Consider the following 26,703-nt stretch of genomic DNA (forward strand, 5'->3'; position numbering starts at 1 on the left):
CTCAACCCAACCACTGATCTTCCAGTGAGGCAAAAAAACACTCAAAGGGGGTGCAAGGCAGAGCCAATGAGTAGGGTGGCCTGAGGAGAGACAGAAAGGCCCAGAGGGTCACATTTTGCCCTGAGCCTGAGTGTCCTGTCCCCTGGAATAGATTGCTAGCTCATGTCAGCTGTCTCTAGACTCATAGAGGGAGACCTTTGCCAACTGGTAGGGCCGGCCCTGACATGCAAGAGTTGAAGTAGCATCCTCCCAGGGGCACTATGAAGGGGATAGAAGGCAAGAAGGCAAAACCTAGTGTCTGAAGTGTGCAGTAACAGTTTATATATATAAAAAATATTGACTGTAGTAAGGAGGCACCAGTTGAGGCCCACTTCTGGCAGCAAAATGCCTCAGGTTGACACTGCCTACTGTCCCTAATTTTACTGAATTCCCACTATTCAATATTTTTATCTTTATTTTCTATATTTTAGCATTCTGATCATGTCATGGGATTTTCATAAAGCAGCTTCTTGTGAGAGAAAAGGCACTCCACACTAAGGCTGTGTGCTCTCAGGTGCATCTTTTAAGTAGAGAAGCTGGCTTCCTTCGAAGGAAGGACACTCTACGCATGGCCAGAGAAAGTCAGCTGATGGAAAGCAGGATTGGCGTGGCCTTGAACCCCCACGCGCATTTGGGCTGTCAGAAGAAATAGCCCTGAATCGGAAAGCTCAGTCTTTGAAATCCAAGCTGCATGTAGAGGCCCAGAACAAATGCAACCACACAAGCTGTGAACCCAGCAGTGACCCCCGACGGCTCTTAGTCCAAACAGCGTCCTTCATGCGCTACTTCAAAGTTCATTTTGGAGCATTTCATGGCCCCCAGTGTGCAGAGGTTGGCCGTCATCCTTCTGTGCCGAACGTTGAGGCAGAACAGGTGCTCCTCACTTGGCAGGCACTGGCTAGGGATCAGGCAGAAGCATGTATTGTGCGTCTCTGCAAGAGAGAAACAGGTTTTTGTTTCACTCAAATGGTACCCAGGCATGTTAAAGGCTGGAAGTATTATAGAAGCAAGACAGAAATGCAGCGTCTGGCTGGAATCTCTTCCAGCCCAACTTCGAGGTGCTTGGGGATTGAACCTGGGACCTTCTGCATGCAAAGCAGATACTCTGCCACTGGGCTACGACAGTTCCCCAGGAAGTTCACAGCTCCTGACATTAAGAGCTGCCAGGTCAAAAATTAAAATGTTGTCTTCTTTTCCTGGTCTTCTGAAGATGTGCTCAGCTCACACACTGAGAAACAATGTACTAACTTGTGTTAGCTTATTATACTTCAAAGAAAAGAGTTGATTCTCTTTCACACGGCAGCCTCATTCTGACCTCTCTCCACACAGCCATTGTCCTTCCCTTTCTTGGCTGAACCGGTCGGTGCAACAGGCCAGCCAAGAAACATTTCGTAACCTTACGGGAAAAGCCATGGTTGTTTTTCCCTTGTTGCACAATAATGCTTGAACAAATAATCCCACGGGGATTTCACTTCTTAGCACAGGCACACACTCAGAAATATACCAGATCGTTTTCATAAAACAAACAGTACTTTCCCTTCCTAGCTGCTGCTATTTGTACAAGATGTAGCTTTCGATTGTGTGTTGGGAGCTGGAAGGGCATCACAGCTCTACAGGGACCACCCTGGGATTTCCAAAACTGATAACGTTCTTTTCCTCTATTGGCCATGTTGGGCACTTGCTGCAGCTTAGTTGGGACAGCAAGCTATAATCCATGGGTGGGGAACCTCCAAGTCTGTGGGCCATTCCACACTAGTCCATGGAACCATTTCTCCAAACCACACCCACCCACCTATCAACTGACAACACTAGTGACATCATCTGACATCCGTGAGGGTGGGTTGGCTGTTCCTGGGCAGCCAAATGAGCAGAATTTAACCCCTCACTCATTAGCTGGTGGGCAGGGGGTTAAATCATAGAATCACAGAATTGTAGAGCTGGAAGGGACCATGGGGGTCATTGAGTCCAGCCCCTGCCCAAAGGAGTCCAATCTTTTGCCCAGCTTGAACCCATGAACATGAGATTAAGAGTCTCGTAATCTATGCCAGTGCTGCTCGGTTTGGCTGAATTCCATGCCATGGAAATGCCTGCTAAAACCCAAGTTTGGCCCATGGAACCAAAAAGGTTCTCGCCTCTGTTTTAATTGGTTAATCAAGTTAATTGACTAAAGATGCAACTGTAATTGCTGCAAGTGCAATCACAGTGCTGAGCACTAGCCCAGAGCCACTCCAGGACTGAGGAGTCATGCTTACCCAGGCAGCTCTCCCAATCATAGCATGTGTCGTAGCCACAAGGTTCTTTCTTTAGGCTGTTTGCGGACATTTCGGCCCTTTCCTTGGCCCACCACAAGTCAGTGTCACTGAGGCAAGGGCCAACATGCAGGAAATGGAGCGAATCCTCTGCAAGGCATTTTTCTGCCAAGTACTGACAGCTGGGCTTTGTAAGGGTTTGTTCAGAAGCTGCATCCAGGACACAAACATCTTCAGAGTAGTGGCTGCGAAAGCACAAAGAGAAAGAATTTAGTGGACAGTAGGAGGAGTGAAAGGAGAAGCTAATTCTAGTTTTGTCCCCATATTTCTCCTGCTGCACAACAAAAAGGAGGAACCTGACAGCTAGTGCCACCTTCTGAATTGGTTGCAAAAAAGAGGGCAGGTTGAGTTTAGTGGGGCAGTGCCCTGTTTGCCTGAATGAACCAGTCTCTGATGGAAGGAAGGAAGGAAGGAAGGAAGGAAGGAAGGAAGGAAGGAAGGAAGGAAGGAAGGAAGGAAGGAAGGAAGGAGCAGCCTAGGTTCCATCAGCTTTAAAGGGGGGACTGTAGAACAGTTGATTGTAAATAACCTGAAGCCTGCTCAGCACATTGGAGAGATTCAAGGAGACAATGAATCTAAAGTCTGGAATGTCCCCAGGCTTATCAGGCAGCTTTATGAGATCAACATAAATCTGACATGGAGGCAGATGATGCTTTGTTTGTTCTTCAGAGTGTTGAAAGAGGTACATGAGAAGCATCGTTGCTGCTCGCTGTGAGTACAGTAATCTCTTGCCAGACAGGTTTTGTAGTGGGTTTTCTTTTCGGGTGGGGGGGCAGCAGGTTAGTGTTTCAAAAGCTTATTTGACCAAGGATGACAGTGGAACAAAAGAAATGTGTGTGTACATCAACATCTCTGTCATGCTGCTTAATAGCTATTGTCTGTTTCTTTATTTACATATGTATGGGGAATCCCACAAGCATTGAAATCTCATTGAAACTTCCCACTCCAGCTAAAGAAGTTTAGAGCTATACAGATTTCAACATGTTACATGGGGGGGGGGAGGGGATGAAGCTTTCCTTACCCACAGTCCTCTGTTGGCGACAGGCACACACACTGGGATCCAGCCTCCTTTTGGCCTGGCCTGCAATTGCCTTGAGCTTGAGAGTGACCATCTGGGGGGAAAACAACAACCAGCAAAGCATGATTTTCATGGGGCTCGGAAACACAAATCCTATTGCAGATAACATAACCTATGAAGCTATTTTATGCTGAGTCAGACCTTTGGTCTATCTAGCTCAGTACTGTCTGCACTGACTGGCAACAGCTCTCCAGGGTTTCAGGCAGAAGTGTGTCTCCCTGGACAATGCCAAGAATTGAACCTGGGATCTTGTGCAGGCAAGGCAGATGCTCTGCCAAGGAGCTGCAGTCCTTCGCCTGCATTGAGCATTGGCAGACATAGAGCTTGAATGTGGTATGAAATGAGAGAAGAAGGCTTTGAGGAGACGAAGAGATATATTAGAAGCAAGATAGCACAGCGGCAACGAAGCCCAAAGTCACAAGGCAGGACCGGAAAGGAGGACATACTATATCAGAGAGATGCGTAAAAAGTGGTTTTGGTGGGTGTCCATTTATTTATTTGTTGCATTTTTATTCCTCCCCACTCCTAGAGAGCTCAAGGCACCATTCTTCTTCTGCTTCTGCTTCTTCTTCTTCTTCTTCTTCTTCTTCTTCTTCTTCTGCGATCACTCGTAGCCAAGTAAGGTTGTCTTCCATAAATATGGTTTTAACAATGAGTCCATAAGTGACTGTGGAGGCCAATTCTGGATCCACACGTCCTTCCAAGTAGGGACATAAGCTTCCGGGTGGGAGTTGATCATGGTGAGGGTTTCCCCTAGCGTGTTTCTCCCTTTTGTCCTGATTTTGAGCATCTTCAAAGTCCATGACACCTTTGGCAAAGGCTGTTCTCCAATTGGAGCACTCACAGGCCATTGTTTTCCAGTTGTCAGTGTTTATATGACCTTTTTTTAAAGATTTGCCTTGAAAGAGTCTTTGAGCCTCTTTTGACCGCCAGCATTACACTTACCATTTTAAAGTTCAGAATAGAGTAGTTGCTTTGGAAGATGATAATCAGGCATCCGCACAACATGACATGACATATGTAGTCATGCACTTTTATCTTCACAACAACCCTGCAAAGACTGAGGAGCAGTGACTGACCCAAGGTCAACCAGTGAGCTTCATTGCTACATGTGACTTTGAACCTGCACCTACCCAGTCCTGGTCTGACAGACTACTAACAACTGAACCACATAGAATCAACTTGCTTCCCTTTACCTTTCTCACAGGTGAGCAGGCTCCAAACAGGAGGCTTCCAGGATGGTCCTTTCCCACAAGTGTATTGTCTGTGGCCACTTAGGATGTAGGTTGCAGGGCAGCTAAGTTGGATGGTTTCCCCAATGCTGTAGTCACTTTTAAATGGAGAAATGGATACACTAGGAGATGCTGATGGTCTGAGACAAGAGGATGCTGTAACAAAATAAAATAATAAAATATTATCTTGTGATAAAAAGCCTGCAGGTTAAACGTGCAATGAAAGATCCACTCAAATGTTTAGTTATCCCCTTGCTCCAGATTCAACTAAACAGTTGCACTAGCAGAAGCAAGAGCAACAAGTCCCACTAACACAATGGGGCTTTCCCCCCACTTCTCCTCCTCTCCATTAATTGGCTTTGCAGGGGTTGGGAGAACCCACAAAAGATCACACAGTGGGAGGGGGGGAATCGTTCTATCTGGCAAGGATTTTTCTGGCTCTTACGCTGGCAATCGACAGGCCTCTGTGCCCACGTTTGATCTGGTAAGCAGAGAAAGAACTGATACCCCACAAGGTTGTATCCACTCAAACAGACAACTTCAGCTTGTTCGCCAACAGCATAATAGTTCTTTTCATTCTGAAATCAAAAGGGAAAATTGGTTTTACTTGCTGAACAATTGGAACCAAGTTTTAAAAAAGTTTTGGAATCACAACTTGGATCGGTAACACGAAAGCTCTTCCACAGAGCCTTTTTTCAGGATATCGCTAGCTCTTCCATTTATTTGGGCAAATGCCATCCCATCCTTCTACACAAGTACTCCCAGTAAAGCTAGTGTATCCAAAAAGCTGTCCACCGTTCCTTTATCTGTGCAACAACCCTGTAAAGTAGGTGAGGCTGAAAGTAAGTGAATGGTTCCAGTGAGCTCCATGACTGAGTGGGAATTCCCAGGAGGATCTCCCAAATCCTAGTCTGATAATCCAATCTCAAAAACATTAATGTTTTATCTCCTCCTGGGTAGCCCAGTTGGTTATAGTGTGGTGCTGATACCAAGGTTGATCCCCGTATGGGACAGCTGCATAATCCTGCATTGCAGGAGGGTGACCTAGATGATCCTCTGCGTCCCTTCCAACTCTACAATTCTATGTTATTGTTGTTCAGTCATGTCCGACTCTTCGTGACCCCATGGACCACAGCACGCCAGGCACGCCTATCCTTCACTGCCTCTCGCAGTTTGGTCAGACTCATGTTGGTAGCTTCGAGAACACTGTCCAACCATCTCATCCTCTGTCGTCCCCTTCTCCTGTTCCCCTTCTCTGTCGTCCCCTTCTCCAATTCTATGATTCTATCTTAAAGGCAGAATGACTCTTCAAGCATTAAACAGTTGCAATGATGTGATGAAGAGTCTGCTGGATGAGGTCAGAGGCCCGTCTTGCCCAGCACCCTGTTCTCACAGTGGCCAACTCAGGAAGCTCACAAGCAGAACCAGAGCACAAGAGCACTCTCTCCTCCTGAGGTTTCCAGCAACTAGTTCACAGAAGCACAATACCTTTGGAGGTAGACAGCATGGTTAGCAGCCATTGATAGCCTCATCCTCCATGAATTTGTCTAACCCTCTTTCTAACACCATCCAAGTTGGTGGACACCACGGTCTCCTGTGGGAGCGAGGTCCACAGTTTGACTATGCACTGCATGAAGAAGGACTTCCTTTTATCTGTCCTAAATCTCCCAACATTCATTGGATGTTCAGGAGTTCTAGAGTTATGAGAGAGGGAGAAAAGCTTTTTCTCTATCCACATTCTCTCTGAAGAATTGTGGGAAATTAAAATGGCAGCTCTCAGCTGCTCATGGAACACTGCTGGTCCTGCTGCCAACATGGATGAGAAATCCCAAATTGGTCCACTAAGGCAAGAAGGGGCCCTTCAGAGGCCTCTCAGGCCATCTCTTTGCTGAAGACAGGAGCAAGAGCAAGCTAAGCATTAAGATAAAGGCTTTTACCCATTTAGAGAGAAACAAGCTCCAACACTCACCCTGATGAATCCATGTTCTGGAGGGTCTGGTTTGAGGCATCCAGATTCAGGCTGCTCAACCAAAATATCCCTCTCCTTTTTCTCATCACCATCGTTGAGACACAAGGCCCCCCTAGAAGAAAAGAACCACGGAATTCATGCAACCCTTGTTTGCTTACTGCTTCCTAGAACCACCAGAAAGACTCTAGGGCTCTTCCATGTTCTTAAATATTAATTTAAATAATTGTCACAAAGACACCAGTCTCCAGTAACCTTCATTCTAAGGAAACCAAAACAAGGTAGGTGCTTCCTGCCCCCCTCCCAAAATCCTCTCACTTCTCAGAGATTTGGGTGGACATAAGAATACTGTCTTCACTGAGGAGCAATCGCTTTTCATGGTTCTGGAGCCCTGTCTGGAGATACCAGGGATCGAATCTGAGATGTAAAAAGGCATCATTTTCCATTGTCTCTTTATTTGTCACATGCAGCGCTGTTTCTGTTCCACTATAGATCATCTTCTGCCAAAGACTACATTGTTTGCCTCGCTGCCTGCTGTGGTGGACTTACCAAACTTAATTAATTAATCATGTAGATTATGTAACTGACATTGTCATTACATTATTCTACTTTTTCATTTCAATGCAAAGGAGGCACAATGCAAATTGTGTGTATAATAAATGATGTATTCTTTGTGGAATGAAAGTAGCAACAAAACCGATCATACGCACCAGATTTATTTCTACCACAGACATGGAACAATTAAGTGAGCACTGGCAATTTCCACTCCTGGCTCCATTTTCATTGAAATTCTGCAAACAGGGAAACTGCAGAATCCTGACAAATGGAAATCAATGGAACTACAGCCCTTCTAGTTCACTCTTACTTGTCAGCAAATATGGAGAGGTAGCATTCTTCCTCTTGGGCCCGTTCACCTTCGCATGGTTTCCCTCCATTTAGCGGTGAAGGATTGTCACACTCGCGGGTCCTATATCTCTTATGGGCAGCATTACAAGGACCCCATTGAGACCAGCAGTTCCAGTGACCATCCACTGCGACTGAAACAGATGAGAAGAGAAACCCCTAACAAGCCTGGAATAACCACAAGATTCACTGAAATGTTACACAAGGTCAGAGCAGCACACGCCTCTACCCAGCGCTAATAATAATGTTAATAATAACAATAACAACAATAATTTATTATTTATACCCAGCCCATCTGGCTGGGTTTCCCCAGCCACTCTGGGTGGCTCCCAACAGAATATAAAAAACATGATAAAATATTAAACATTAAAAAGTTCCCTAAACAGGGCTGCCTTCAGATGTCTTCTAAAAATAAGATAGTTGTTTATTTCCTTGACATCTGATGGGAGGGCATTCCACAGGGCGGGAGCCACTACTGAGAAGGCCCTCTGCCTGGTTTTTTTTTTTTTTTAAATGCAACACTGGTACTTATGTTTTCCTAAAAGTGTCATAGGTGCCAGCACAAAATGGCTACTATAGACACCAAAAGAAGAAGAGGAGGTGATGGTACCCTGTACTGGTGAGCACTGTCACACACAAAAATCTTCTTCCCTCTCCTCTAGTTGTTATAGTAATATCTGCACTACCCTGCATTTGTGCCATGGTATCAGGACCATGTGAAGCTGAAATGTTGTGGGGAGAGGGAGGGTTGTTGCATGTTGTTATATTTGCTATGACATTGCTGTTTTATTATGTTTTTATGAAACTGTTCTTGTGCTGGTTGCCTGTGAGGTGCATCCCTTTTCTTCGAGCATGATTCCTTTTGCGGAAAAGCAGTGTGCAAATAAAATTATGAAGGAATATACCAGATTTGTAATCAGGTGCTTTCATCTCACAGTTGTCGCCGTAAGTACCAGCCTGGCACACACAGAGGCATTCAGTTCCAGAGAGCACAGGCCTGCCATTGTTGGGGCAGGGAGCGCATCGGCAGGGGTCAAATCGCTCCGCATATTCTGTAAGAGCTTTCCTGAGGTTACGCCGTTTAGTCGCTGCACATGGGAAGTCCTTCACCAAATCCAAAATGGGAGCCAGCTAAATAAAAAGAGTCTTGAGGTAACATCAAGTCCTAACAAGTGCAGTGCATCTTTATCTCAGGAATGGGGGACATGTGGTCTTCAAGATGCTGTCGGAATCCAACGCTCATCACCACTTGCCCAAATGGCCAGTGTTCAGGATGATGGGAGCTATTTGTTTGGTTCATAAAATTTATACAGTGCTTGATTGTTTAAAAAGGGGGGGCACCTCAGAGTGGTTTACAAAGAGAATAGTAATGTGGTTGGAGTCGAACAACACCTAAAGAATCACATCTCTCCTTAGGTGCTTTACAAAGTTAGAAGGACACAGGGAGCTGCCTTAAACCAAGTTGGACTATTGTTCTACCCATGTAAGTAGATACCCAACAATTGTCTATACCAGTGTTTTTCAACCTTTTTTGGGCAAAGGCACACTTGTTTCATGAAAAAAATCACGAGGCACACCACCATTAGAAAATGTTTAAAAAATTAACTCTGTGCCTATATTGACTATTTATAAAGTAATTTTTCAATTTTTCCCACGGCACACCAGGCAACATCTTGCGGCACACTAGTGTGCCGAGGAACAGTGGTTGAAAAACACTGGTCTATACCACTGGTCTTCATCTGGTGGATAAGTGCCTCCTAGTGAGTTGTGGGCTGATCCAAGGCGAGTACCAGGAGGAACTCTACCACCATGCAGATGTCTGCTCAAAGATTAAGAAACAGGTCCCCCCAAAACATGTTTGAGCTAAAAGCAGGTCTGAAAAGTGTGAAGAAACCTAGTCTACACTGCCTGGTTTCAGTCCCAGCTTGAGATGCAAGGGGTTGAACCTGGGACCTTTTGATTACAAATCAGATGTTCTGCCACTGAGTTACACAGCTCTTCACCTATCTCTTTAACTTTATTTTGTGACCAGAATATCCACAACCAGATTAATAAATGCTTTCCCCAATGTTCATCTCTTTGTGGGCTAAAAGGATACATTGCTTCATTGCTTCTGCTTTCCTACCTCAAAATCAACAACGATTGGATTGTCTTTGGTCGATTCCAGCCAATTTGTGTATACGGCATGCTCTGGGAAAGATCCTTTCTTTTCCCAGGCAAGTGCTGCAGCGTATTCAGACCTCCCTCCTTTTACTAATGAGATAGACTTTTCAGAGGACTGAAGAAAAGAACCTGGAACAGATTTGAAAGGAGTGGTTTTTGGTTACCAGAGCAATGCTCAAAATCGCAGCATCTGTTCAAAATCAAGGCAGATGGTGGTTTGCAGAAAACCACCTGAAAGAATGAAAGATATACTGGCTATGAGAAACCTCCAGCCCATGGGCATCATAAGGTCTATTAGGCCTCTCTGTTTGGCCCATGAAGCCATTTTGACCAAGCCATGCCCACCTGATCGTCTTCTGCCATCATATATTATGTCAAGCGTGGGTCAGCTTAGCTGAAAACAAGGTTTGTTTTGAAGGCAACTCTGATGGTCAGTGCTTGAGCTACATAGCAAGTGCTGGCATGATTATTGGCACTTGTGACAACACAAGGCTTTGCAAGCACCAACTATCATCTGAACGTTGGCAAATGCCATGCCCTGCAACTTGCAAGCTGATTGTTGCTACTTGCAGAAATGCTGTTTCTTTGCCCACACACTTTAATTCCAAACTGTGCGAGCAGAGAAAAATGGGTTACCTAACATCACTGAATGCCACCTTAGTGAATTAGAGAAAAATCTAATTAGAGAAAAACCCACTAAATATTCCAGTGAGGCTGTGGAATGCTGACTGACTGTTGGAGGGGAAGTAATCAGAAAACTGGGTGGGAAGGGGAATGGAATAGGCAGGCGCCAACCAAGCCGCTCGGTCACCCGAGAACCCAGCGACAGTGCGCATGTGCAGCGTTGCTGCGTCTGACGCACGTGCCACGCGTCGTGCATCATACGCAGCGGCGCGTGCACAATGCATACAATGCACTGCGCATGCGTGCAACACCATAGCGGCACTGCCAGGAGGCCCCGAATTGGCCACAGGGCGGAGCAGCCTCGCCCTACAGCCTGCTCGCATGCCGCTGAGCAGGTTTGCGAGCAGGCTGCGGGGCAAACCCGCTCCGCCCTGCGGCCTGTCTGGGGCCCGCCAGTGGGGCGGGGCGGGGTCGACCGAAGTGTCAGCCCCCGGAACCCTGGGCGGACCGCCCCCCCCACTCCCACCCCTTGCTCCGCCCCTGGGAATAGGCTTGTCCTGAACAGGAGCAGAGCAGACTGCAGTATTACATCAGTGCACCAGTAGAATATAGACTTATACACCAAAGAAGGCCACTGGGCAGGGCAGATGTAAATTCATTTAATTTACATAGTGTATGCAAGATGCAGGATGGAGCTTTCTACGATATGTTTCACTTCTTATGTTTCTTCCTGTATTAGCCACTTGTCAGCTGAAACGGTCAAGACCAAACTAGAGTTGACATGCATTTGACGCTCTTTTTTGTAAAATAAATAAATAAATAAATAAATAAATATGCAAATAGCATCTGCTAAGGGAGGTATTTCCTCCTAATGTAAATAGCAGTTACAGGGGGGGGAAAAGAGAGATTTCCAAGGACAGCAGCAGAGAAAGGGCTAAATTCCCTGACCATGTCTGCTTCAGTTAACCCTCCCAAAAAGCAAGTGATAATTGCATATATATATATATATATATATATATATATATATATATATATAATGAAAAACTTTCACATTAGTCTCTTGCAGTGCTTTGCAATCATGAACATTTGGACTATTCTAGCGCAGAATACAATGGAGGTTGTTTTTTAAAGAATGAAAACAGCTGAATCCCTGGATATCAACATGATGCTCTCTCTGCAAGTATTTGCCATTGGAAAAACAAAGGATATTGAGGTTATTGCTTATTCTTATTATTCACCACGACACACTCCGAGACAATAGAATCACTAGAAATCCACTATCCTTTATAGCTACCTTCATGCTTCTCACTCATTCTGTTGTTGATGCAATCTGTACGCACTTTCTTTTTCTTCCTGAAGAAGACACGCCTCGTTGTTTCTGTCCGGACACACTCATTTGCTTCTTGCTCTGTTAAACCTATAGCAGGGAGAGAAATCATTTCCCCAGTACTTTATAAAATTCGCAAAGCAACTCAGCATTCACGTCATTTCTACTTATTGTTCCGCCTTGCAAACAACACTGTGGGAATAGCTCACTGTCTCTTTCCGAAGTGGAGAGCAAATGTTGTTCTTCAGAACTGGCTAAAATTGGTCAGCGCATCTTAGTGAGTTAGCAGAAGGAGCAGCTCCTAAGTCTGGCAGCATTCTACTATTACAGAAAAATATCAACAATATGTGCCTGGGTTGGAATCAGAACTCCAGCAATCTTAAATAATACAAAATAACACAAACCTAGGCTGGTTCTAGACACATCAAATAAGTGTTTCAGGAAAATACTCTGGTAAACTTGGTATGAGAAATCGCATTGGTGCCACAGTGTTATAATGCATATAAAATGCATATAAAATGCTTTTTCTTTACCAATCTAGCTGAGCCCCTAATGAGTTCTAGGGGTATGCTTTGACCACAAGATTCAACTTGCATCTGTATGTGCAGCTTTGGGGAGCAGTAGGGTCTTTTTCAATGGTGCTCTCTGTCTTTCCAAAGCAAATCATTTAGAACCAAATTGGATCCACCCAATTAACAACAATGGATGATGTAAAAATGCCCCCACCCGCCTTTCTCTAGAAGAGGATGAAATTTGTAGGTACAGCAGCCCATCCAAAATGGATTGCTTGCCAAATTCTAATCTAGGCAGATAAATCCACAGGCATCTTGTGCAGCCAGCTTTAAAGTATGATTTTTTCAAACAAAGGAAAAGTCTATACATTTTTCATTTCTATACTGCCAGAATTGGATGAAGTTTGCCAGAGTTCAGAAACCTAGCTGCCATGGTGTTCCTGCAAGGGCAAGACTTACAGGTCTGTGGTAGGAACAATGGGAGTTATAGGGGGGTGTTGCTGGGGAAGAGAGCATGGAACCAAGGAAATGTCACACAAACACGCACACAACCAAATTTACTCAGTTACCCAAGACGACATTGGTCAGAGTAGGCATAAGAGAGAGGAACTGCACTGTCCATGATCTAAACATTCCTCTTTGTGCCTTCTTCATGAGAAATCTAAACAAACATTCCTTTTTCAGGTCCCCTGCCCTCAATATTTGGTACAATATTCCCTCATGCATACCCTATTTCATTATATCACTAAAGAAACTTCTGGAAAAGTTTGGGTTTTTTAAAAAAGAAATTGTTGCATATACTCTCCCATTCTCCCCCAAACAGGGCCATTAACTGCTGTTAAAATGGTGATGTGGGCTTATCTTACCTAGCTAACTGCCACATACCTGAATTTCTCAGCTCTTCAGCACTGTATTGATAGAGGAGGTCATACGTGCCCCCCATAGAGCCAGATGTGTAGTAATGAGTCCCAAAGTCATCAAATATCCGACTGTAAAGGGCATAGTTGTACTCCAGAGGCAAGCTGTTGAGGGCCTGTAGGAAAACTCCGGAGAGGTGCAAGTCCGACTGTTTCACTGTGAAGTTCGACACAGCAATCACCTTATGGACTCTAATAAAGTTGGAGTTCTAAAATGGAAGAATTAAAGTTAGAGCCTGTTCCAGTTGCTAATAAGACACTTATGTGATTTTTATGGCCATTCTTCACCCAATGCTCCCAGGGCAGGTTACATAAAATGACAATGGTTTTAAAACAACGTAAAATTCATTAAAACCATGAATCAAAAGCACAAAGCTCAACAAGATCACAAGAGCAGCAAAACGGGAGTGCAGCAACATAAAACAGCAGGAGGGGAAATGCCTAGGACAGCACCTTGGTCCAAGGCAAAAAAAAGTCTATCAATTGCGACAAGATACACCTGGAAATGGATGGGCATTCCAGAACACCTTGGAGCCACCACAGAGAAAACCATCTCATGTGCTGCTGTCGCATGAACTGTGGTGTTTCTCAGGGCTGAATACATACCCCACAACTGTCCCCCCGCAAAAAAAAACCTGGACATCCCTTTTTTTTAATCACAAGAGAACGGCAGCCATTTTGCTTGCTGTGATCTCACAGTGCAATTACCCCCTAATTAGCACTTTTAGGAAGGCCATGATCTCATATTTTTGGGTGCCATGCTTGAAAAAAGCATTTTATGCCCGGGAGGGGGGGGGAAGTGTGGTGTGAAATTGCACAAGATCACGGCAACCAAAATGGCCACCATGCTCTCATGATAAAAAAAAATGGGGAAGATGGCATCCAGGAAGATGGTGTCCCGGATTTGGGCTTCAAAGAGGTGGAGGGTATGTGAATACAGTGGAGCAGTTCACAGGTGAATACTGTGGGAATGATTAGGAGTGTGGATGAGTATATATTAACTTATATATCTCATCCCAGCTTGTGTTAACAAGCTCCAAACTTAGCAGAGCTACATTCCCTTTTAAAACACACACAGCAGACGCGCTTGCACAGGCTTGCTAAAGCCTAAAATAATATATATATATTCCTGGTATAATTCCCCTATATCCCTCTTAAAAGACTGCACACGACACAATATATCTTAAATGAATAAAAAGAGTTTACTCACATTACTTCCTGAGTTACACAGTGTTTCTCAGAAGGCAGGCATGCTTAGTAAAAGTATTTACATGTGGTTGCTACTTCCATAGGGAAAAAGTAGTTTCCTTTGTTCTCTTGGCTGAGAGCCAGGAGAACATGCCTGTTGCTCATTCAAGAGACAAGGAGAAAATGGTGACTGGTCTTGGGATCTTGTTCCTAGGTGAGACCACACCTACTTCCGGTCACAGAGGAAGTTAACTCAGTCCAGGTAGCAGGAAGTTATGCCTGGAGGACTGAGTTACCTTCATGTCCACTCTAGCAATGTTGTGTTTTGACTGCTCTGTGTTTACATCCCACAAATACCTATGTACCTACCTACCTACACACACACACACACACACACACACACACACACACACACCCTAATACCTCCTGTTTATCAGTTGCCCAATTTTGGATGAATTTGTGTCAGCACTCAACATCTGAGTTCACCATAAGTGGGAGTGATGGCTAATAGTAGCCAAAAGGACTACCCCTCCATGATTATGTCCCTTCACCTTTGAAGGCCAATAAAACCAGCCAGCTGTGCCACATCTTATGGTGATGATTTTTTGGTGAGAATTTTAACTTTAGTTCTTTCTTGGTTTGTGGTTCCTTTTATTGCAATTTACAAAAATTCTGTCCGGAATGGTCTATATATTACACGCTATCAGTAAATGGACAACAATTTCTTTCTTTCTAAAATATTTTCCCATTTACAATCCCTGGCCGTTGTTTCTACTGTGATACTTTTCTAAAATAAAAAAATGAATGAAGAAATAAACTGGTTTAAGAAGAAAGCTTATCTCTGCACTGCAGACACTAAAGTAAATTATGTTCATTTTTGTTTCACTTGCTACCAAGAACATTATTTTTTTTAAAAAAATATTATACCTCATAACACCCACACTTTTACTGAAACACAGGCTATTATGAATTCATTTAGAATTTACAAATATACTTTAGAAAGAAAGGACAAATGTTGCACCATGATAAAAAAAACCCACCAACTCACGATGCAGAATATGCTTTCCAGAAAGAAATAAAAGAGATTTGCTCATTCCATTTATATTCCACTTTTCCTTTAAAGAATTCAAGGCACAGTGCAAAAGGTTCTCCCTCCCATTTTATACTCATGACAAGCCTGAGAGGTAGGCTAGGTTGAGATGTCATGATTTGCCCAAAGTCATCTAGTGAACTTCCTGGCCGAGTGGCAACTTAAAACCAGGTTGCCTGAAATCTACTTCAACACTTTAGTCCCTGAACCACACTAGGTCTCATCTTAACTGCTGCCAGATATATCAGGGCAAAAAGGGCATCTAGATTTAGCATCAGTGATGTCTGTGCAGAATAGGTATGGGTGAATCTGTCAATTTTGGTTTCTGCCATTTCCCCCTATCTTAATCTCACTTCTCCACATTTCCACATCAGTTTGTCATTAAAAAAAACAACCATGATCATGAAAACTCATCTGCATTTTAATGTAAAATTCTCAAAATATACATATTTTTATTGGACAATCTCCCCTGCTATGATGCATATTAACCAATATATACACACTTTATCCTAGTATATGCAGTTTTGTACACATTCCTTGACTGGGGAACTGCATTGCAAAATTCAGACAAGTGCAAATTTCAAAAAAACGGCTGTGTTTGTATCGTTTTGAAAAGTATGGATGTTTGCTTTTAAATGCAACTCGGATCTAAATTCTCCCCTTTCCCTAGTGCAGAATAAATATAATTGGTTTGGAAGTAAATTCCTTTCATTTTTTGTGAAGACATGAAAAGAATTGCCTTGCTTGATCTGATCAAAAGTCCAAACCAACATCACAGCCTTCAATAGCAACCTCAGGCGGTGGGTACCGACAAAATCAAGTCACAGAGACAAGAATATTAGCATTCTCAGGGGGACTTCAGTTTTGGCAGAGGTACACGTAACCTAAAACAAACAGTAACTCGCCGCCTCCCCCAAAAGTTATAGCCCAGTGAGGGCTGAGAATTTTCAGCAGCCACAGAACATTGATAGATGGGAAACAAAAAACTGAAAATTAGGTGGGCAAATAAATACAATGCATCTTCCTGAGTTCCTTACACTTATATTATCCTGGAGATGAGTATGGCTGGGTGGCAGGAACCCTAAACAGGAACACCACTGCTAGGAAGTGAGGATACATCACAACATTTTGTTGAAAGCCCCACTTGCTCTTGTTCAAACAGTGATCTTTGGTTGTCAGGTTTAATACACATGGTTGTTGAAAGGGTGGGTGTGTAAAAGTTGGTACTAAATAGCAATGGAATGCAAAAGGTCAGTCTGCGGTTATTTGCACAAATGTATGCAGAATGAGTGCGGTGATCTTCCCTGATAAAAATACATTCATCTCAGCAACCCTGCATAAACTAACAGCTGTAGTGAAACAGGAAAAGCATTGTCTCTGTTCAAACACAAATGAGTAGAACTGAAGTTTTTGATCAGATGCAATCAGGTCTACTAACCTTAATCTCAGTACAGATACATTCTCAAAAGACACACCTTTACGACAGTGTTTCTCCCCCAGCCCTGACTGCAATGTATCCAATATTATCTATCTTTCCTGCGCCGCCAGACATTGATAAACAAGAAGAGATCACTCTTATTCCAGTTGTATTGTAGTGGTTTCATGGGCTTAGAAAAAATCTAATTTCACCCATCAAGAGCCATTTAAAAAGAGAAACATATAAGCTGTATATGAAATATAATGTCTCTGTATTCCCTTTCAATTATCTGAATGGACTGCTCTAAACTCATCTGCTTTGATCAACACTTTCAGGCCTATGATACAATTTTCTGCTCTCTCACAATACAGATACTTCAGTGGAGAGGAAAGTTTTTGTGTTCCCTGGAAAATAAACCATATCCTTTTCCGCTTCTGCTGGTCAAGACTTGAATCCTGTATACCTGAAGGAGCGTCTCCACCCCCATCATTCAGCCCGGACACTGAGATCCAGCGCCGAGGGCCTTCTGTCTGTTCCCTCACTGCGAGAAGCAAAACTACAGGGAACCAGGCAGAGGGCCTTCTCGGTAGTGGCGCCCGCCCTGTGGAACGCCCTCCCATCACAGGTCAGGGAAATAAACAACTACCTGACATTCAGAAAAAACCTGAAGGCAGCCCTTTTTAGGGAAGTTTTTAATGTTTGATATTGTTGTATTTGGTTTCTGTTGGAAGCCGCCCAGAGTGGCTGGGGAAATCCAGCCAGATGGGCGGGGTACAAATAATAAATATTATTATTATTATTATTATTAATTCAGCACTAGTGGACAGAGACTGGGGGAAAAGGAGAGAACAAAAACACGAGTACCTTTTTATATGAAGCTTGCACAGCCTCTCTGAAGGAGGATGAAGAAGTAACCTTTACTTTAGTCTTTCTGGAGAAGAGATATGGAATTCCAGAGGATCCTCTGCCTGAGCTGGAGGAAGAGCTGCCTCCAGAAGAAGAAGACTCTAGGGGAATTAAATCACTATAAAAATCAGATGCCACATCATCCTCTTCATTCTCTGTCTATGGAGAGGGAAAGCAGAGATTTAATGATATGCACCCACAATAAATATAAGGCATAGTTCTATTCAAAAATTATGTCTCCTACATCCAGGTCAGCATGTCACCAAGGATGTCCCAAAAGTCACCCCGCATAGGGGATAGGGAGCCTTCAGCAGCACTTTCTCAATCATTTTGGCCTAAGAACATGGTTTCCCCTTCATCTTTGGACTCTGGGGGTGACTCCACTGTAGTGTCTGCAATTCTGCAGCCACACAGGAACACAAAACTGCAGGAAAAAAATTACACAACTCCCAGGGAGGGTAGAACCACAAAAAGCCTTCAGATGATCAGATCCTTTGCTGTGACAACATCTACCATAGCTCAAACAGTGGGGAACTGTCCAGGGTCCTGATTTGCCTGCTCTGTCTGCTTCCACTTACCCAGTAAGCCTCAAATCACAATAGAACAGGATGGATATTGCCCAAAGATACATAGATTTCTGGAAAACATCCAGTCCTCTGTTGCTAAAGTATGATATCATTTGCCTTATAATAATTGTAGAGCTTCTGTATGCAAGATCTGGTGCTTTGTATTTTGTGATCAGTACCTGAAAGTTGACAGTCTCTAAGTTTGTAGGAACCCGAAATGTCTTTCGTGTATCATTATTTTTCACAAGTGTACATTTGCCTGCATTGAAAGAATTGCCAAGGACTTCTCCTCTGTTCTCCTGTGCCAGAAGATGAAATCTGGAGAGAGGGAAGATTTCAGAAAGTCTGGTTGGTCACAAAAAGCACCAAGGGCCAACTTGTCAGTCAAATAAGATGGATAAGTGACTTGACTGAATAAATAACACTGTGTGCCTATGCATACTTACTGGGAGGGATAGCCTGAAAGCCAATGGTACTTACTTCTGAGTAGCTAGGCTGGAGTATAAACCTATCCTTCTCAACTTGTCCACTGTTCATGTCTATCATAGCTAGGGATGGGGGAGTGAATTGTTTAGTTCACATTTTAATGTAAATCTACATAATGTGCACTTCCCAAACCAATACTGGATTGAAAACACAAACTATCCTTCAAAATTCATGCTTTTGCAAATTTTTCAATGCAGTGCTTCAACCAAAGAAGCATAGGGAAACGTGAGACATGTGCACAAAGATGTGTACATTTGTGAAAATAACGTAGAAAATGCAATAAATCAAGGAAGACTGCTTGCAAAAATGTGTCTATTAGGCAAGCCTGTGTACAAAAATGATTATATTAGGAGAACAGAATATGAAAATCCATACAGTTTTTCATGGAGACTACAAAATAAATAAATCACAGACTGGAGTGGGAATGAGGCAAACTGAGCATAAGATTGGAAAAATGAGAAACCAAGAGAAACTGAAACTGACTATGTTCATCCACCCTTAGTCCCACCTTTCCCATGTATTAAGAATGCCTGTTTATAAAAGCAGAACCCACTCCTTCATAGCTAAGCAGAAGTAAAGGTAAAAGACCCCTGGACGGTTAAGTCCAGTCAAAGGAGACTGTGGGAAACAGTGCGGCGCTCATCTCGCTTTTCATGCCGAGGGAGCCGGCGTTTGTCCATAGACAGCTTTCCGAGTCATGTGGCCAGCATTACTAAACCACTTCTGGCACAACATAGCATTGTGACGGGAGCCAGAGTGTGCGGAAACGCCATTTACCTTCCTGCTGGCATGCTTTCGAACTGCTGGTTTGGCAGGAGCTGGGACAGAGCAGCGGGAGCTCACCCCGCCATGGGGATTCGAACCACTGACCTTCCGATCGATGAGCCCAAGAGGCTCGGTGGCTTAGACCACAGCACCACCCACATCCAGTTAATCAGAAACCAGCCTTAACACCACCTCCTATCAGCTCATTCCGTCTTTCTCTGAGTTAACGCAATTCATCGGCATGAAAGTTAACCACAGTTTTTTGGAGTTGTTTAAAAATCAACACCTCTTCCCAGGGAACTCTAGGAATTGTTGCTCTGTGAGTGGAATAGGGGGTCTTCTAACAGCTCTAAGCACCCTTAACAAACTACAGTTCCCTGGATACGGGGGCCGGGGCAGGTATGCCATGATTGTTTAAAATAGTATGGTAACTGCTGTAAATCCTGGGTTTTAGATCGTGGGTTATTCTGATCAAGTGAAACTTCTGTAGGAATTTTGAGGTATCTTAAAAATAATTTAAATGGGATTAGCAAGATTTTTCAGTTTGTTCTGCTCCACCTTGTGGTGGGGAAAGTGTGAAGGCAAGGGCCATCATTATGCCGGGGGGTGGGTGGGTGGGTAGGGTGTCTGCTGCAGTTGAATTAGACATTTGGGAAATCTAGTCACTGCAGAACAACTGCAAGAGGAGGCTTAATCCTTTCTCTGCCTGTCATTTGCTCCTTGTAATTCCCTCTCCAGTCAAATACACCCTCCCCCAACAAATACAAGGAAAAGTAATGTAAAAATACAATATTAAAATCGGTTAAAACAAGTTAAATTATCAGTCATGTTATGGAAATCAATATATTTTTCTGTTTACAATTTTTTTAAGAAACCACAGTAATAATAGTGCATGCAGAAAGCATACTTGGGTGATATATTTATATTCTGTTTGTAAGGTGTTCTTTTAAACTTATTTAATAGATGTGAACAAGCAAAAGGCATCTAAGAATAGCTTCCTTACCCATGGCCTATTAACTGTATGCTAGGAATGCTCTCGTGCCTTCTGCTACACACAGCCTTCACACGTCGACAGTTCCTTTCATCTGAATTGTCCCCACAATCATTTTCTCCATTGCATTCCAGGTTTCGGCTGATGCACCGACCTGTTGTCAGGAATGTAACAAGAGACCTGCTGTATCAGGGCCAAAGACCAATAATATAGTCCAGTACTCTGTTATCACACAATGACTGACCACAAATTTGTCTAATTCACTTTTATAGCCATCCACATTAGTGGCCACTGAGCCCGTCAAGATGCCTGCCAAGATGGATTTGGTAGCCATGGGCCCTGCCTTTCACAACATAGTTTTAAGAGTTAGAAGCTATTGTTTTAGACTATTAAACACACACACACACACACACACACACACACACACACACACACACACCAAGAATGTATTATTTCACTAAGTCAAGGATGGGAAACCTGTGTGTGGCCCTCCAGATACAGAAACTAATCTGGAATGAAGAACTGGTTGGAGAGGATCACTTTGTCAACATGGTAAAAAGGTAAAGGTAAAGGCACCCCTGACCGTTAGGTCCAGTCGCGGACGACTCTGGGATTGTGCCACTTATCTTGCTCTATAGGCCGAGGGAGCCGCCGTTTGTCCGCAGAACCTTCCGGGTCATGTGGCCAGCATAACAGAGCAGCGCACGGAAATGGCATTTACCTTCCTGCCGGAGTGGTACCTATTTATCTACGTGCACTTTGACGTGCTTTTGAACTGCTAGGTGGGCAGGAGCTGGGACCGAACAACGGGAGCTCACCCCGTCATGGGGATTAGAACCACTGACCTTCTGATCGGCAAGCCCTAGGCTCTGTGGTTTAGACCACAGCACCACCCGAATAAATAAATAGGGCTGTATGCAACAAAAATATTGCACTAGTGGAACAGCTTCAACTCATGCAATGAAACTTCCCCTCCTTCTGTTCCTTCTGTTTCCCCCACACCCTCCAAATTCACTCTGTGTGTTCCCCGCAACAGATTGGAAAGGGGGGTGGGGTGCATGGGGAAAGGAGACAGTCCACTGCACACATGGAACTTGCTTCACTACTAAAATGGTTGTAAAATTTTTTTATGGTGCATCTAGATTGAAGGAATCAAGATACAAATATGGGTTACCATTTTCACACTGGAATTTATTATCACAGTTTACTTCCTCTATGTTGCATTGTTTGGTTGGGTAGCACCTCCGGGAATCTACCAGTGGCTCATTGCAGGGTTGCCCCTTAAACTGAGAAGGTGTGATAATGGATCTGACACGAAACTGAAAGACAGAACAAGGACAACACCATCATCATCATCACCATCATCACCATGGTCAAGTAATTTATATTCTGCTTAATTGCCAAAATGGCTTCTAAGTCATTTACGAGTATAAAACCCATTACCAAAAATATAAACACGCATTATTAAAATACACAGAAAGCAATTCCTCCAAAACATTAAAATAAACACCCACAATACAAATGTGCAATTAAAAAGCCCATTAAAATAGTGCAGCAATTAACAGTTACAACAGGATCTTTAGGCCAGGAGATCAGAGGAGTGCTTGTACAACAGCAGTGTCTTTATAAGCCGGTGGCATGCCAATACTGATGGGGGTCTATTGTAGTTCAGCAGGGAGAGCATTCCGTAACACTGGTGCCACTAGTGAAAACAGAGTATGAGGAGAGGACAAGGAGATTTTGCCTCCCCTCTACAGACAAATTTAAGGAAATAACAGTGCATGCCTTGAGTTGAATAGTTTGTGGGAAGATAGGAAGGTGCCTTAGACTGAGTCAGACCAATGGTCAATCTAGCTCATTATTGCTTACAGTGACTGGCAGAGGCCCTGCAGGGTTTCAGAAGGAGAATCTTTCCCAGTCTTACCTGGAAATGCTGAGCATTGAAGCTGGGACTTTCAGAATGGATAGTGACCTGTACTTCGAATGAATCAAAATAATACAAAAGGCTCACTCACATTTCTCATTGCCTGTCAGGATTCAGGGACTCAGCTTCTCCCCCCCCCCCTTGGTCGTAGACAAGCAGAACAAAGAGAAAGGAGTCTCTTACCAGTTAGAACTTTAATGATCACAGCTAGAGAACAAAGGATCCATTTCCTAGGAATGAAGGTGCTCCCAAGTGAGGGTCCCGCCCACTTCCTCCCTAGTTCCACATCTTGCATCCTGATCTTGCAACCACTGTGCTTTCTGTGCTACCACCTTATCTGCTCTCCTTGACCTTGGGTTGAGTGGCTGGACCAGGCATAGGCAAACTTGGCCCTCCAGATGTTTTGGGACTACAACTCCCATCATCCCTAGCTAACAGAACCAGTGGTCAGTGATGATGGGAATTGTAGTCTCAAAACATCTGGAGGGCTGAGTTTGCCTATGCCTGGGCTGGACGCTTTCCAACGACAGTGACTCTCTCCCCCAGTTCTTCTCCTCCTAGCTGTTCCTCACGCAGTATTTCCCAGCTTCTGCCTTCTGAACTATGTCCCTCTGCAAACCACTGTTCCAAATCTATTCAGGATCCTGATCAGGAGCAGGGGGAGGGGGAGGTTCCCACCATTCCTCCTCAGTGCAGCCCTCCTCAGCACGGTCCCTGACATTGCCTTCCTTTCATGCCCACCTCCCTTCAATTTTTGCACTTACTTGTTTTCTAACACAGGGATCACATTCTGACCAGGGACCAAAGTTTCCAAGCTGGCAATTAATAGGGCACATCTGCTGGTTGCAGGCCCTGGATTCCTGAGTTGTGCAGAGTTGGCCACAGAGGTTTTTGATATAATAGTCATCCATCCTGATTTGCCTAGAATACAGGAAAAAAACATGTTCATGGCCAAGGGTTCCTGTCAAGGGAAGCAAAATAATTCTCGCCTTGGAACCTGCCGGCCAAAGGGGGGAAAGGAAGATGAATTAATGTGCAATTAGTTGCTGCAAGAAAGCCTTTTGTCTCAAGGATGCCTGAATGGACCTGGAAGCCATCTCAATCCTCCATCCCTTGTGGTACTGGCTCTGCCACAAGGGATGGAGGATTGAGATGCCTGCCTTGTCTGACAGAGGGCTGATAAAAATTAAAAGAAAAAAAAGTTTATTTGGGGAGGAGGATTAGCAGTGTGTCGCAGGGGCGGGAATTGGCAGATAAAGGGGAAACAACATGTGTTACTGTTAGTATATAAACCTCTTAACAGCTTGGGGCCAGTTTACCTGCAAGATTTCCTTACGCCATATACACCCACTTGACCACTTCGATTTGTGGAACTGGACCTATTACAAGTGCCACATAATACAGGCAATGACCCCGGCTCCCATTGCTGGTACATAAGCCAACTCTCCCTTGTTATGCCCCATTATGCCCTGTTACTCCCCCGCCCCACCCCATCACGCCCCCCAGTTACACTTCCAGGTCACCCCGATGCACAGGTGTCCAGTAGCACATCAATTGGTCATTGCCTGTACTCGTTCTGCATTTGCAAGAAATTGATCAACACCCACTCTTAGACTGAATCATAGAATCATTGAACTGGAAGCAACCACGAGCGTTGTCTAGTCTGGAACTCCCTTTCTATGGACATCAGGCAGACACCTTCCCTCTATCCTTTCTCAATGGCTGCTGAAAACATTTTTGCCTAGGCGTATTCCTAACAGACAACTTGAAAGATAAAAAGGTATCAGTTTTGTGAAGTCAAAGGTCTCGCTTCTCTCCTACCTTTGCCTACTTTGAGTGCCATAATTACAGGTCCTTGAGCATCCAGACCAGGGAGACCATGGGTAATGGTCACAGTAGCATCCCACGCTGCTGTCAATTGTGGCATGCAGGAGGAGAAGGAGGAGGGGGATGAAATTCACTTTTCTCTCCATAGCTATAGGCAGGGAGCTAGCAAAAGTCAACCAAGTCTGCAATGCAGAAAAAGAAGTTGTCATTAGAACAGCTCAACATCCATCGCTATAATATGACAGCTTAATAGCTAATCTACAATGCGGTGCCCTGGAGTGAATGACCGAAGCTGAATCAAACTGTGATAATCACTGGAAGTGTACGTTGAAAGCAGGATGGGACCCCAAAGCCTTTAATACATACCACTGTGCAGTGGCATAGCAAGGTCAGGTGATACCCGGTGCAGAAAATTTCTTGTCACCCCCCCAACACACATTGAAATCTAGTTGGACTCCCAAGAGACTGTGACGTACTCACAGTCTAAAAAGACTGCCTGTGATCTACCCATTGCTTTTTTAGGGGAGGGTTGGCAAAAGTTGCTGAGCTTTTGGGGGATTCCAGGGTTTGGGTCCAGAGTTCCCTCCACCCTCCTCTTGTTTGCTCACCTGCCTCCTCTGTGTCCTCTCCCTGCATGACTCCTCCAGCAGCCCGGGAGTGCAGGGCTGTCAAAATGAAGGGGGGAGGGGGGAACGCCACAGCTCCCCCACTTCCCCAGACAGATCTTGGTAGGTGGGAGTCACGGGTGGGCGGCACAACAAATGTCACCCCCCTCAGAAATGATACCCGGGGCGATCCTCCCCCACCGCACTCACCTTGCTCCATCCCTGCCACTGTGAACAAGCAGTGAGGAGAACTCAGGCTGCAATCCTAGAAAATCTTGCCTGAACTCAATGGGACTTACCGTACTTCTGAGTAGACATGCCTAGGATTGTTCCACAAAGGCGTATTCATGAGCAAAGTGTGGATGGGGGCAGCAGCTGCATGCAAGCTCTGCCCCACCCTTCTCCTGCGCACATTATTTCCACTCAGACACCCACCTTTCCCATGCTGAAAAAGGAGCCATACAGCTCTTCATTTTTCAACTGATACTAACATTCAGTCACATGACTTTCTGGGAACCAGGAATCTTTTACTGACTCTTAAAGGAGTAATAAGAGAGCTTTCAATGTTGTTCCACATCCAAGAATAATCAGCCTCCTCAAGAAATATCTCTGGAATGCTAATTCCTCTCAAATACAGCACACAAATTATCAAAACAGTTGTGAACCTTATAAACATTTTAAAAATCACATTGCAACAGCTCCTCTCATCATTAAACTTCCCAATTTATGATAATATTCACCTCATTTTTAAAACAACCCCCTAATCCTTTATATATTTAGCTTTCACATGATGTGACAGAATTTTCTAACCATTTTACCCCCGTTTACAAAATTTCAAAAACATTTTGTCCATATCTGCTAGGACTGCTACCTATTTCTTCATCGAACAGAAACACAGCAAAGCTCCAGTCCTGCCTCAATGCTAGAACAGTTTCACCGGCTTAATTTTCATGAATCAGGACTCTTTTAAAGGTGCAGGAGCAGAACAGGGAAATCAAAAGGTCATGACCCAAAGAACAACATTAACAGTGCCATGAATAACACCACTGTTCTTCTAAAAGTTGCTAAAGGACTGCCATCGAATTTCAAAGCTATCATTCACAATACTTGCTTCACTCCTTTTAACTAAGTCCCTATTTCACATACTCGGCAAATAGCATTATAAATCAGTTCCTACAGAGCTTGTAATTGAAGTCTTTGGGATCAAAAAATAATTCTCGAAGTTCCTCTGTGGCAAAGTATTCCCTGCAGGAAGCAGAAATCACACCTCATTAGCAGCTGAACCAGATTAACAGCTTCTCTTATTCCCTAGAGGGTTTTTTTCCCCAGCTCTGAAACCAGAAGGGGTTTGCCACACCCCCATAAAGCATTTTTGGCGCATTCCTTATTTTACTAGGAGTATATCAAATGGATCTTTTAGAAGTGACACCCAAACTGGGGATCTGCTATGTAGGTTTATTCACAGTAACCACGAGTCAACTTGCATACAAATACAGCAAAAACTTACCCGTGCAATTTGTGTGAAAATAATAATTCACAGAAGGCTTCTGCACACAAAGTGAATCCCTTTGGTGGTATCCGTCAACCTAAATGCAATATGGACATTAGCCCATCAGAACAGGAGTCTTTATACAGTGATGGTGCAACTCGTGGGTTTTGTTTGCATTCAATTAAAATGTAACCCAGGGATCCAATCCTAAACATGCTTAACTATGAGAGCAAGTCTCATTGACATTGTGCTGTATCATGACACATGAGTAGTCATAGTTGCAACTTGTACTTAAAACAGTAGCATAAGTGTCTGTCGCTTCCATAACTGAAAAACAACACACACACAACCAATGAATAAGTAAACCAGTGGAATTTAT

The 26,703-nt window shown here is 44.0% G+C and overlaps 1 protein-coding gene across 2 annotated transcripts; it reads right to left on the reverse strand.

Annotated features, from left to right (window-relative positions):
- Positions 1-436: 436 nt before the first annotated feature.
- On the reverse strand, positions 437-26,467 carry LOC117055022 (complement component C6-like). Of its 2 annotated transcripts, XM_033164340.1 has the most exons (18): positions 26,343-26,467; positions 24,225-24,412; positions 23,168-23,324; positions 21,654-21,798; positions 20,492-20,633; positions 18,417-18,555; positions 17,630-17,830; positions 13,039-13,279; positions 11,609-11,731; positions 9,653-9,819; positions 8,433-8,658; positions 7,490-7,661; positions 6,628-6,739; positions 5,104-5,236; positions 4,623-4,814; positions 3,370-3,460; positions 2,292-2,533; positions 437-971 (listed from the first exon to the last, which is right to left on the reverse strand). In XM_033164340.1, exons 2-18 carry the CDS (start codon positions 24,374-24,376, stop codon positions 796-798), a joined length of 2,811 nt encoding a protein of 936 aa, XP_033020231.1. In that variant the 5' UTR covers positions 24,377-24,412; positions 26,343-26,467; the 3' UTR covers positions 437-795. The 2 variants fall into 2 exon arrangements, 1 of the variants encoding a protein (XP_033020231.1); XR_004427566.1 differs by lacking the exon at positions 3,370-3,460 and having other exon boundaries at positions 884-971.
- Positions 26,468-26,703: the final 236 nt, after the last annotated feature.

This window comes from Lacerta agilis, chromosome 11 (genome assembly GCF_009819535.1).
Source record: "Lacerta agilis isolate rLacAgi1 chromosome 11, rLacAgi1.pri, whole genome shotgun sequence".
NCBI lineage: Eukaryota > Metazoa > Chordata > Lepidosauria > Squamata > Lacertidae > Lacerta > Lacerta agilis.

What these genes read in the sequence shown, in the direction of transcription:
- LOC117055022 (XM_033164340.1), bottom strand. Translation starts at nt 24,376, where the DNA reads ATGGAGAGAAAAGTGAATTTCATCCCCCTCCTCCTTCTCCTCCTGCAT. An exon ending in ATACAGTTAATAGGCCATGG is followed by an intron (nt 18,556 to 20,491) that starts GTAAGGAAGCTA and finishes CCCTCTCTCCAG; the next exon opens with ATTTCATCTTCTGGCACAGG. An exon ending in AATGAGTGAGAAGCATGAAG is followed by an intron (nt 9,820 to 11,608) that starts GTAGCTATAAAG and finishes AATCTGTTCCAG; the next exon opens with GTTCTTTTCTTCAGTCCTCT.